A 12,585-nucleotide genomic window follows, 5' to 3' on the forward strand; every position below is an offset into this window, starting at 1 on the left:
CATGGCATCAGGAGCATCCCACACCTTTCGACTAACTAAACTGATTAGTTTGTCAAAAGGTGGAGACCCTCAAGAGGCAGAAGACTGAGACCTGAAAGCCTTCAGGTACACAGACTCCTCATCAGAAGGGGTGACAATGGGACAGCCACACCTCTGTTTAAGGAGCTCCAGAATGTCTCGGCTGGTGGTTCCTGATGTTGGGGGTCTCTGCTGCCGCTGGTGGGAGTAGGAGCTGAGATAGAAGTAGGTGCTATGGGGAGAAAGAGCACCAGTACCTCGGGTAGGAGCCAACGGTCAGGACAGCACACTCCTCATCATCTTGAAAGCTGACCTCTCCAGCTCAGAGGAGACCGAGGATGCCATTGTTGCCAGAGCCATCGGCTCGGAGACAGAAGCAGGGTCCAAACTCACCCTAGCCGACATGCCAAGAGGAAGACACAGAACCAAAGAAGTTCGGTTCCAAGATCCCTGTCAGGGCCGACCGGAGAGCTTCAACCCCTGGACACTACCGATGGTACCAAAAGTGTTGGAGCAGAACTCGGCTCCGAAACAGCCACAATGGGAGCTGGAGCCGAAGGTTCTACTAGTGGTACCAAGCACTCCGGCTCCGAAAGACCAGCACGGCTTGGAGGAGGAATGAACAAAGAGGACTGAACGGGCTCGAGTGGTTCCGGAGCAGACTGGGTCAGAGCCAACAACAATTTAGGCAAAGCAGACGGCTTCAAAAGTCTCAGCACTACCCTCTCCACATTTTCTTCGGATAAACTCCTGGATGACATAGTGGGAGATCGAGATCTCAAAAAGGTACAGGAGACTTCGTTAACATGAAGACCGGTAGAGGGTCCTAACACCGGCTCAGAGAAGCAGTATCAAGAGTCTCAGCGGTCGGCTCCAAAAACTTGGAACCGACCCTGCAACAACAATGCCACTCTCAGTCTGCTCCGAAATCTATGGAGCAGATGAGACAGTTTTCGTAACTTTAAGAGGAGGCTCCAAGACACCAGCCGGTGCTGGGGAGGGCCTATTGGCAGATTTTGACTTTCCTTTGGTAGATTTACAGGATGATGAGGATCTAGACAAAACTTCCTTGAAGGAAGGTTTAAGAAGACCTTTTAGGATTAACTTGCTCTTCCTTTCCTGAAACACCCTAGGACTAAATGCATGACAAAATTAACAGGTCTCCTGTAAATGGATGGCCCCTAAACAGTAAACGCAGTTACCGTGACCATCAGTTAAGGACATCTTTTGGGAGCATTTAACACATTTTTTGAACCCGGGTGGCTTATGCCCCTTACTCTCCTTAGACATTCTGATTAGTATAACACACGCACATAGAAAAGAAGAAGAAGGAGGAGGAGGAGTACTAGGTCCTCTAACTTAAACAGGCCTAGCCCTGCAGAAAGGAAAGGATACCACGAGGACTAGGTTCTCTAATTTAAACGGGCCTAGCACGGGCAAGGAAGGGATAGGTTCTTCTAACTTAAACAGACCCAACAGTTATAAAGGTAAGAAATATCACACTCAACTGAACAGCAGAAAACGAGGATGACACAATTTCAACTTATGTCAAGCACAAACAGAACATAGTTCCGTTAACAATATCAGCAAAAAATGATGCTAACAACAAGCTAATAAAATCTAAATAGCAAGCGGAAAACCGCCAAACTCTATCAAAACACACAGAATACTAGTGCGCAAAAGGCACCTATGCTAATCCAAATAGAAAAAAACAGTACACGGGATACCAAGAAAGAAGTAAAGACCAAAGGCCAAAAATTGCACCAAATGGCGCAAATAGAAGATAACAACTTTAATAACATCTACGCTAACTGAATACTACAAACAGTAACAGATTTTAACTATACTGAGCTATTCTAACTAAACAGTCAAGAAAACTTTGATAAAAGTTGAAAATATGCAAACACTTAGCCAGAGCGAAAGAGAAGCACAACTGAACTCGTCGACGTGGAAAACGAGATCTGAGGATTGTACTGGTGCACCACGGGATACCTACCTAGCCACGAGCCAATCAGAAGTCTTCCAGCTTGTAAACAGGCAGAGTTGGAGCCGATCCCGTAGGTAAAGAATGAAGGTGAGATGGACTGAACATCACAGGTTTTTAAGGCAGAAAGTTGAAAGGGACAGAATGCAGCCCAAAACAGCCAATAATGTACTATTTCAGAACTGAAAACCACTCCTCTAGCAGTAGATAGGCTGCTCAATGCTTACCACTCACACTGATAAGCAGAAAGGTTTCCCTATCACTGTAAGGTCTGGACAACTCAGAAACTCCAGTACAGTCCTGAATTCAGCAAATCTGAATCCGGACTATTCTAGTTTACAGAAAAGGCAGGATAAACAAGCAAACTGATAGATTTTTTTTCCAGAAAAGCAGTAGAAATACAGTAAATCAACAGTAAAAACTTTTAAGCACAGTACTGGCTAGCACACGAGTGTGTAGCCAACAAACAATAAAAGCAGTTAAAGGCAATAAATTAGAAAATGGCCAAAGTAAAAGTGCGATAATGATTTTAAGCAAATTTACATACAAAAACAGACAAACAGGGATACTAAGTCTCTCTCTCTTCTTTCTGTTGCCCTTGTAGTCTGCAGAATGCCAAATCAAGATCCGCTGAGCTAAAACAAGCACAAACCCGTGCAAACATGGGTTTTTAAGGCAGAAAGTCAAAAGCGACAGAATGCAGCAAAAAACGGCCAATAAGGTACTACTTCATAGCTGAAAACCACTCCTCTAGTGATAGATAGGCTGCTCAATGCTTACCACTCCCACTGATAAGCAGAGACTCCTCCTTTGAAAAGAAAGCAGACTGTTCTATCAGGTATATAAAGGCTGAAAAGGGGAGCCCTTTGTCCTTATCAACATAGATGGATACAACAGTAAAATGCAGAAGCAGTTAAGAAACCCTGATTGTTATAGAATGGCTTTAATAATTAAAGGTAATAAACCCCTGATTTAGTTTTGAGTAACTTGCTTCTGAATACTACTGACTGCGTGGTGCACCATCCAAGGATAAACTCCTTCATAGAGATTTGTAAAATTCTTAAGTACATGGCATATTCCTTTTTCCACTCCATTATTTCAGCTTATGGTACTAAACACAGCTTTAGCATTATATAGTGAGAAAATGCTCTGTGTGTCAAGCAAATACCTTCTTATATTAGGGATACTTTTGATTTTACAGCTGAAATTAGATCTGTATCCACAGATGATGATGATACCTGTTTAGTTACAACTGAGATTAACACACCACACTTTGTCATTAAGATATATGCTTAGAGTTTGTTGGGGGGGGGGGGGCTACTGGTTACAGTGAATGAATCTTCTAGAAATACGGTCACAGTGAATTGTATGTTTCTTGACAGAACTCTTGCTTTTGACAAAAAAATCAGAGAAAAGACTGGATCACACTGACCTTCACATTCACCAGTCTCATCAGGACAGCCTGGACAACAGATTGGATATACAATTCTGAATGCAAATGCTTACTTTTTTTTTTTTTTTATTGCCATCATTAAACTGCTAGCTTGTTCATGGTGTGACAGTTTAAGCCAGGGTGCTTGGGATGGATTTTTGAAATGTATTAATTTACTAAATTGATGGTATTTCAGCATACTCTTCCTTCCCAATGTATCTATGTAGTTGTACAGATATTTTTAAGAATGTAGCAACTAATGCACTGAACACAATTCTTACAAAAGAAGTGTTTAGTAATGGCTAGTTTTATTTACGCCGTGATCACTAGTATAATTAAAGCACAATGTAGTCAAGAAACTGGCCATTAAATTATCTTGTTTGACATCTTTAAATTAGTTTTTAACAGCTAGACATACTCCTTTAATATACATTACAAAATGACAGCTAGAGATACTCCATTAATATATATTAAAAATAACAGCCAGAGATACTCCATTAATATACAATAAAAATGATAGCAGCCAGAGATACTCCATTAATATATTTTACAAAATTATAGCAGTCAGAGATACACCATTACTACTATTGGTGAAACAGATGAAGATTTACATTACCCATTCAGAATAGGTCTGACTTGTACTGTGGATGCTACTCATGTTAAGAAGGCTGTGATCAACAGGAATGCTTTTTACAAGGTCATTGGGAGACATTTAATATCTTTGGAAGTGGCCCCTTTTTCTTTAACAAAACAGGAATTAATTAAATGAAAACTGTAGCTAAAAAAAGCACTACAGCACTGCAAGTCCTAATCTTGACACCTGTTGCAAAACAGCAAGTCCTGCGCTTGATACCTGCTGTAGCACTGCAGACCCCTGTGCTCGATACCTGTTGTAGCACTGCAAGCCCTGCACTCGGTACCTGCTGCAGCTCTGCAAACCCTACTCTCAATATGCTGAAGCACTGAATCCTAAGCTTGATAACTGCTGCAGCTCTACAAGTCCTGCTCTCAATATGCTGTAGCACTAAATCCGACACTATGTATGCTGCAGCACTGCACGTCCTTGTCTCAATATGCAGCAGCACTGAATATGATACTCGATATCTGCAGCAGCACTGAATCTGATGCTCGATATCTGCTGCAGCACTGAATCCGACACTCAATATATCCAACATTCGATATATGCTGCAGAACTGCATGTCCTTGTCCCCATATGCAGCAGCAACGAATCTAACGCTCAATATCTGCTGTAGCACTGAATCCCACGGTTGATATCTGCTGCAGCACTGAATCCAAAACTTGATATCTGCTGCAGCACTGAATCCGAAACTTGATATCTGCTGCAGCACTGAATCCAATTTGCAACACCTGCTGCAGAACTGAAACGACTGCTTGATATCTACTGCAGCAGTGAAACCAATAATCAACACCTGCTGTAGCACTGAATCTAACATACAATATCTGCTGCAGCACTGAATCCTATGCTTATTTGCTGTAGCACTGCCAAGTCAGACTCTATATCTGCTGCAGCACTGAAACCAGTGCTCAATATCTTCTGCAGCCTAGTCTCAATATACTGCAGCACTGATTTCAATGTGCGATATCTGCTGCAGCACAGACTCCAATGTGTGATTAACAACAGCCTAAGTACAGGCTTCATTCCAGCATAGTGGAGAACTGCCACTGTCATCCCCTTACACAAAGGTGGTGCCACTACTGACCCTAGAAACTATCGCTTCATTAGCGTGACAATTCTGATCTGTAAAGCCATGCGGTGTAGTATTATGGATCTCATATAACAAGGACATAGGCAATCTCCATGCACTTGACCCCACCCAGTTCAGATTTGTCAAGGGCAGATCTTGCCTGTTGAACCTGGTTGACTTCTTTGAGACTGTCACCAAGGCCCTGGATGAGGGGAAAGTCAGTGCATACAGCTTTACCTTGACTTGGTCAAGGCCTTTGACACAATCTCCCACTCGGGCAGCATCGAAAAGCTAGCGCAACTTGGAGTAAATCCCTACCTCACCAGGTGAGTGGCCAAATGGCTCACTGATAGGACCCTCAAAGTCAACATACGCACCTCCACCTTGGATAGCAGACCTATCACTAATGGAGTTCCCCAGGGATCTGTCCTGGGACCCCTACTGTTTCACATCTATTTTTCAGAGGTCTAGAGAAAAGACAAAAAGCCTGTGGCTGACCAAGTTTGTGGATGACTAAGGTGAGTGTTGTCATTTACTCCCCAAATGATGTTAACATACTGCTAGAGGGTCTCAAAGCAACTTATGACTGGTGCCAAAGTCATGGCTCCAAGCTAAATGGAAAAACATGCATCATCATACCATTCAGCAAAAACACGACCCCTACAGATTACTACATTAACAGCAACCCCCTAAGCACACAACCTGCAGTGAGAGACCTGGACACTCAGGTTGATAACCTCACATTCGACCATAATGTAGCAGCAGTGGTCAGAAAAGCCTTTTACTTGGCTCATCTCATAAGTAAAAGGATTGCATCCAGAAAAAAGGTTATTACCTCTCTATAGTCCTCCCTCATTAGACCAATAATTGAGCATTTTGCCTCATTTCGGATGTACCTCTCCAAACATCTGCTTCAACTGGAAAGGCCATTGAAATACCTCACAGAGAATCCATGGCCTTCCAAAACCAGTCCTATACAGACAGGGTCAAATCACTATCACTCTACTCGATATCATACAGCTTTGTTCAGGGGTGATCTGGGTCATGCCTACAAAGTAATCTCAGACCCTGCCCTACTAGAGATGCTCCATATCCATAAATCTAACTCCTCGTGCACTACCCGTTCAAAAGGCCTGAATCTAATATTGCAACATCAACAAAACCTGCTGGAAATACAGGTTTGCCTCCCAGAGGTGCCCCGTCTCTAGAATAGACTTAACATACAAACAGAGTACCTCACTAACCCTCTTCAAGAGCAACCTTGATGAGTGGATAGGAAACCACAAATTTGTCCCAGGGGTTCTACCTGTGTCCCACATTGACAGGGGTGACAGGTGCTGACTGAGGTTTCTTTTTGGGGATAAACTCTTGGCTAGGTTTGTAAGGGCCGCAGGGCCATTAGCCTAGTAACCTCCTATGATCCTATATCTGCTACAGCACTGAATCCAATATGTGATATTTTTTGCAGCACTGAATCCCACACTCATTATCTGCTGCAGTACTAAATCATATGCTTGATGTATGCTATGGCACTGAATCCTATGCTCAATATCTATTGTAAAGATCTTAAAATAAGGTAACATGGTTTGCATTTAAACTTCAGTTAAACTGCAAGTATTGTTTAAAAATGAAACCAAAGACTGAATATATGCACATCATTACTCCAGTATAGTATACACTGACCACAACTCCCCCAAGAACTTTATTTCTGTGACAATCCATACTCAAAATTCATTGCCCATACATTAAACTTTAAAAGATGTATTCAATGTCATCTATACATTTAATATTCGTTTCCACAAAGCTGTAAAAATACTATCACTTACCCTGATATTCAGCTTCTTGAGATAAAACTTCAGTAGGAAGAAGGTGGAAACGATGGCTCTTTCCCGTTCCCACTCTCGAGGAGAAGTTAACCAGCCTTCAATATGCTGCAGGGAGAAATGAGTGGACAGCACATTACATAAAGACAAGACCTGTGATAATGAATCATGTTAACAATATGTGGAAAAAGTCCAGCAGTAACAACCCATTAAAGATGATGTAATAGCACAAACTAACCAAAAAAATAAATAAATAAACGAACAAGATGAAATAAGGAAACATTTTTGAACTTAAATGGAAAAAAAAAGCACAAAGTGTCTTCACCAATGTAAGGCAACACCTATAACTGAGCACAATCCAGGCTGGATCTATTCCTCACATAAAAATCCATTGTACACACACACATATGACATTTGTAACCTCACAAAAGCTTAAAAAATTCCTAAAAATCTCAGCATTGCAGATCTCAGTGGTTCCCCAACAGAAACAAGCACATCCTTTACATACTTAGGTTTATGGTTAGACTAGTCACTTAACTTCCAAAGTCACTCTGAAGCCACTAGGAAAGAGCAGTTCTTTTTTTTTTTATTCTGGTCCTGGAAAATATCTCCCCTTCTCTCCAGACCAGCTAGGCAAAGTCATCATCCTTACTCAACATGAATATGGCTCCCCCATTGTAGCTACAGTCTCTTCAAAAAAAAAAAAAAAAACAACACTCATTCATTCACTCTACAGTCCACTGAAAACAATATTTGCTGATTTATTTCCAATCACCCTCATCAAAGCCAGATGGCTACCAGTCTCAAACACAGTTGAGCTTTTCCTAGGGTCTCTTCTTTTCAAACTTGTAGCCAAACTCCATAACAAAACCATACCCTACAACCTCTGCAACCTCTCTCAACTAACTCCCTCGTTCCAGACACCCCAAATAATTCTGCACTGTACCAACCATTCCTCTCCACTGTAGATCAGAGTACAAGTGAAGTGTGCTGTATCTTTAAGAAGCATGTCAAGGCTGTGTGTGCATGTATAAATTCCAAAACAGTGTAAGAAACTTCTCTGTCTGTAAGATTTTAAGTCCATATATCTCCAGTTAATCATTGTATATTAATCAGATAAGACAATAGTAGTAGAAGTAGCAAACTTAAACTCGTCTTAAGTAAAAAAAAAAAAAATATATATATATATATATATATATATATATATATATATATATATATATATAATTGTACAGAATTATATTCGAAAGTAATCCAAGCAAGGCAGGCAGGCTATTTCCAGTCGAAAATCCTTTATTAAGCACACAGACAAGTGATCCAAGTAAAACAAAAACAACAGAGTAATAGTTTCCTCACAAGCTTTCTAAATATATATATATATATATATATATATATATATATATATATATATATATATATACTTTTTATCAGGCAAGGGAGTGGTTTATTGTGCTGTAAAACAAAGTGTTATTGGTACACATGTTAAATTCACATCCCCCATCAGTGTGACATTTGAGCTTGTCCTGCCCTACTTAGTAGCTGTCATAATAATATAACCCTTTTGTACTTTAAATAAATTTATAATGATGTGGTACCTCTTATTTAACCAGATTAAATCTGTGATTTTATCCAAGACAATATACTGCATGGCTGGAAATATATCAACCTTAATCCATTTGGCAATCAAAAAATATATATAAATATATACACATGCAATTTGCATGTAAAAAATCAATTGTAAAAATCATATTCTATTTTCATAACCTATTGTTAAATAAAGACTGCTTTCGTCCTTCTAGACATCTTCAGGTCTGTGTACAAGAACCCTAAAAACTATCTATAAAAATATTATTGTACAATTAGTATTGTTATTGCACATCATTTTGAATAAAGTGGAAAAAGGAGAAGAAAAAGAAAAAATAATAAGTAAAAATGTATGATGATGGAAAACAGGAAGTTATGCAGTCACCATAACGTTCGATGTATGTAGTCCATCTCGCCTTACATTCTTACCCCTGGGTTCGGAGCCGAACCTCCGCTCTGACTCGGCCATACTCTAGCTCGAAGTTTTCAACTGGCTCGTGGCTAAGAGGTATCCCATCACGTAACAGGCCCATTCCTCAGATCTTGTTTGCTGTAAGCGTACACACACACATACTGAGAAGAAGAATAACCCCAACCGAAAGGACCACTGACACCTAGAGACTATACCTGCAGGTCCTCAAGGAGGTGTGGGAAGGTTAGTAAGAATGTCAGGCGAGATGGACTACATACATCGAAAGTTATGATGAGTACATAACTTCTTGATGTTATGTAGTCCAATCTCGCCTTCATTCTTACCCCTGGGACAGCGCCCCTAACACCTTGACCTTGGGTGGCTCAGTGAAAAATACTGTTGAGCACTGTGGAACCAAAGGAAGATCTGCCTCTAGAGACCAGATCTAATTTATAATGACCAATAAAAGTATGAGGCGAAGCTGCAGCAGAAATATCATCCATAGACATCCTAGCCTGAAACGCAGCTGAGGTAGCCACAGATCGTGTAGAATGAGCCTTCACTTTAAAGGGTAATTCTTTGCCATTGGAACCATAAATAAATGAGATGCAATTGGAGATCCAGCGAGATACGGTTACTTTACAGACAGGAACCCCAAGTCTAGTGTCTGAAAACAAGACAAACAGTTGATCTGATTTCCTAAAATCTTTTGTCCTATGTAAATAGAAACGCAATTATCTATGAATGTCTAGCTAATGAAACTTAAATTCTGCCTTGTTAGAAAATTCAGGAAAAAAACACAGGCAACTGAATGGATTGGTTGATATTGACAACAGAAGCAACATTTGGAATAAAAGAAGGATTGGTTCTTAAGGAGACCCTGTCTTTGTGAAACACCAAATAAGGTGGCTTAATCGATAAAGCTTGGAGCTCAGAGACTCACCTAGCTGAAGTTATTGCTACCAAAAATACTGTCTTCCATGACATGAATTTTAGGTCACACATAGCTGCGGGCTCAAAGGGAGCCAAGGTGAGCTTCTCTAAAACAAAACGGAGGTCCCATGGCATTACTGGATCAAAGAATGGAGGTTGGAGTAACATTGTCCCTTTCAGAAAGGCCCTACAAAGCCTATGAGCCATAAGGTTGGGCTCATTAGCAATGTGAAAGGTAGAAATCGCTGCCAATTGCACTATAATGGTTGCTGCAGCTGATCCCTGACTGAACAGTTGAGAAAGAAATTCTAATACTGCCAAAATAGGAGCGCTATAAGGATCAATATGTTTTTCAAGGGCCCAAATGGAGAATCTCTTCCACTTACTGGAATAAATCTTCCTGGTACAGGGCTTGTGGGAAGAAACAGAATGTGGACCACTTCCGGGGAAAAATCATCAAGCCTGACTAGGGACGGAACTGGAGCAGCCAAGCTGTCAACTTGAGGGTCTGGATGGAGGGATGGAACTGTCCTGACATATGAGTCAGCAGATTTGGGTCCAGAATCCAGGGATCGTCCATTAGATGGGGTTGAAGGAAGGGAAATCAAATCGGACGAGGCCAGTGTGGGGCAATCAGGATCATTTTTCTTCCCAAAGACTGTGCTTTCTGAATGACCTTTGATATCAAAGGAAATGGTGAAAAGGCATAGAGAAGACCGGAGGGCCAATCGTGAACCAGAGTGCCCCTAAGCATCTCCCCCTCCGGGGGGATAAAGGTGAAGTAGCTGCTGCATTTGGCAATGAGGGGCCTGGCAAATAGATCGCAGCAAGGCTGACCCCATCTGTGGAATACCTTCTCCGCAACATATTTGTTCAGGGACCACTCATGAGGCATTAGGATAGCTCTGCTCAGCCTGTCGGCAATCACGTTGGACTTCCCCAGTATATGCGTTGCAACTAGAAAGCATTAGGAAGACACCGCCCACTGCCAAACTCGAAGTGCCTCTCTGCAAAGGGGGTATGATTTGGTTCCTCCCTGCTTGTTCAGATACCGTACCACTGGACATGTTGCCCGAGTGGATTGCAATTGTCCCTAGAGGGAGAAAGCTCTGAAGTGCTTGCAACGCTAACAGCACTGCTCTCATCTCCAAGACACTGATATGCAAATGGGTCTCGTGATCCTGCCATGTGCCTTGGACTATCCTGTCGAGATAATGCCCCCCCAACCCGATCTGGGAGGCATCCGTGGTCACTGTGGCAACTGGAGAAAATGGTACAAAAAGCTTGCCCACATTGAGATTGCTGGCCTGAAGCCACCAGCATAGATCCTGCTTGCATGTGTCCGTAATCAGAATAGAATGGGAGAGTGGAAGATACTGTAGTGACCATTGGGCAAAAATTACACTTTGGATTATCACAAAATGTTATTGAAGGAAACGGGGCGATTATCACAAGAAACCCTTTTCTGATTAACATCTTAGGTGAAGCCCCATCCTTTGTTTATATAGGAAGGCCAGGAACATTAGAAGTTTTGTTGATTTTAAACCTACACCATATGAGAGAAACACTAAAAGATGTGAAACTAATTGTACACTTTGTATATTTATACAGCAAGGTGATAGTTTTTATTGCCCCTTTTAAAGAAAATCATTAAGACCAGTGCAGGGGGTGACTAACACTACAAAAGTAATTTACAGGGCACAGTGCAATGAATGTGATGCATTCTTTGTGGGCAACACTGTAAATAAACTTAAGCATAGGATTTCATGTTATCTGTCAGAAATCCGCTCAGGATGTAAAAATAATGCACTAGCCAAACACCTTTCTCTTCATAAAAGACGCACAGGTTTTACATTCCAGATCCTGGATCGCATAGGCATGGGTGATCTTGAAAGAGACATCCCGAATATTCTGAAGAAACATGAATTCATGTGGCAATTAAAGCTGAACTCCTTTAGGATGCCTGGACTAAACTACCACTGTTCAATTAAAAGTGCACTGGAACATGGAAAATTGCCACATTGTTTACACAGGTTCATAGGTAGGTACTAGGCTATCGGCCCAATGGCCTACGCAAGCCTAGCCAGCAAGGTACCATAGCTTACGCCACCCAAGAAAGTTATTTTCCTGTGCCACTGTCCAGCAGAGAGAAAGAAGTGATCCCCGTGGTGTATTTCCTATTTCCCATCCACTCATCAAGATTTTTCTTGAAGAGTGCTAATGAAGAACTTTGCTTGACATAGATGGGTAGCTTGTTCCAGAGTATAGGAAGTCTCTGGGACAGGAATCTATCCCTCCAGCGTGTCCTGTTTATTGTGGTGACAAGGTTTGGGTCCCTAGAGCGTGTAGCTTGGAGGGATTTCTTTAGATGTAGCATGTCCAACAGCTCTGGGTTTGACATAGCTTTATATGTTAGGCAGAGATCACCTCGGAGTAGGCGATATGCTACGGAGTAAAGCTGGAGTTTTTTTGAGGTGGTCAGTGTAGGACATTTGTTTGAGGCCAGTAATCCTCTTTGTGAGGTACTTCTGTGGCCTTTCCAGCTGCTGCAGATGTGTTGTGAGGTGCATTCCAAAAGGGGCATTGTACTCTATAATGAGTCTAATGAGTGACATGACTTTTTATTTTATTCTACCAGTTGGTTTTAAATACCGTGTTAAATTAGTTTTAAGTGTATATTTTGTTTCAGTCAT

The 12,585-nt window shown here is 41.4% G+C and overlaps 1 protein-coding gene across 2 annotated transcripts in view; it reads right to left on the minus strand.

Annotated features, from left to right (window-relative positions):
* The window catches only part of MROH1 (maestro heat like repeat family member 1), a 2,449,684-nt gene that overhangs the window by 799,035 nt on the left and 1,638,064 nt on the right, over positions 1 to 12,585 (minus strand). For both annotated transcript variants that reach the window (XM_044067698.1, XM_044067696.1), the window contains one exon: positions 6,967 to 7,071. In XM_044067698.1, the coding sequence (XP_043923633.1) occupies positions 6,967 to 7,071 (105 nt within the window). The remainder of the gene's footprint in view (positions 1 to 6,966; positions 7,072 to 12,585) is intronic.

Source organism: Protopterus annectens, chromosome 3.part1 (assembly GCF_019279795.1).
Source record: "Protopterus annectens isolate FY-2018-M chromosome 3.part1, PAN1.0, whole genome shotgun sequence".
In the NCBI taxonomy this organism is placed as follows: domain Eukaryota; kingdom Metazoa; phylum Chordata; order Ceratodontiformes; family Protopteridae; genus Protopterus; species Protopterus annectens.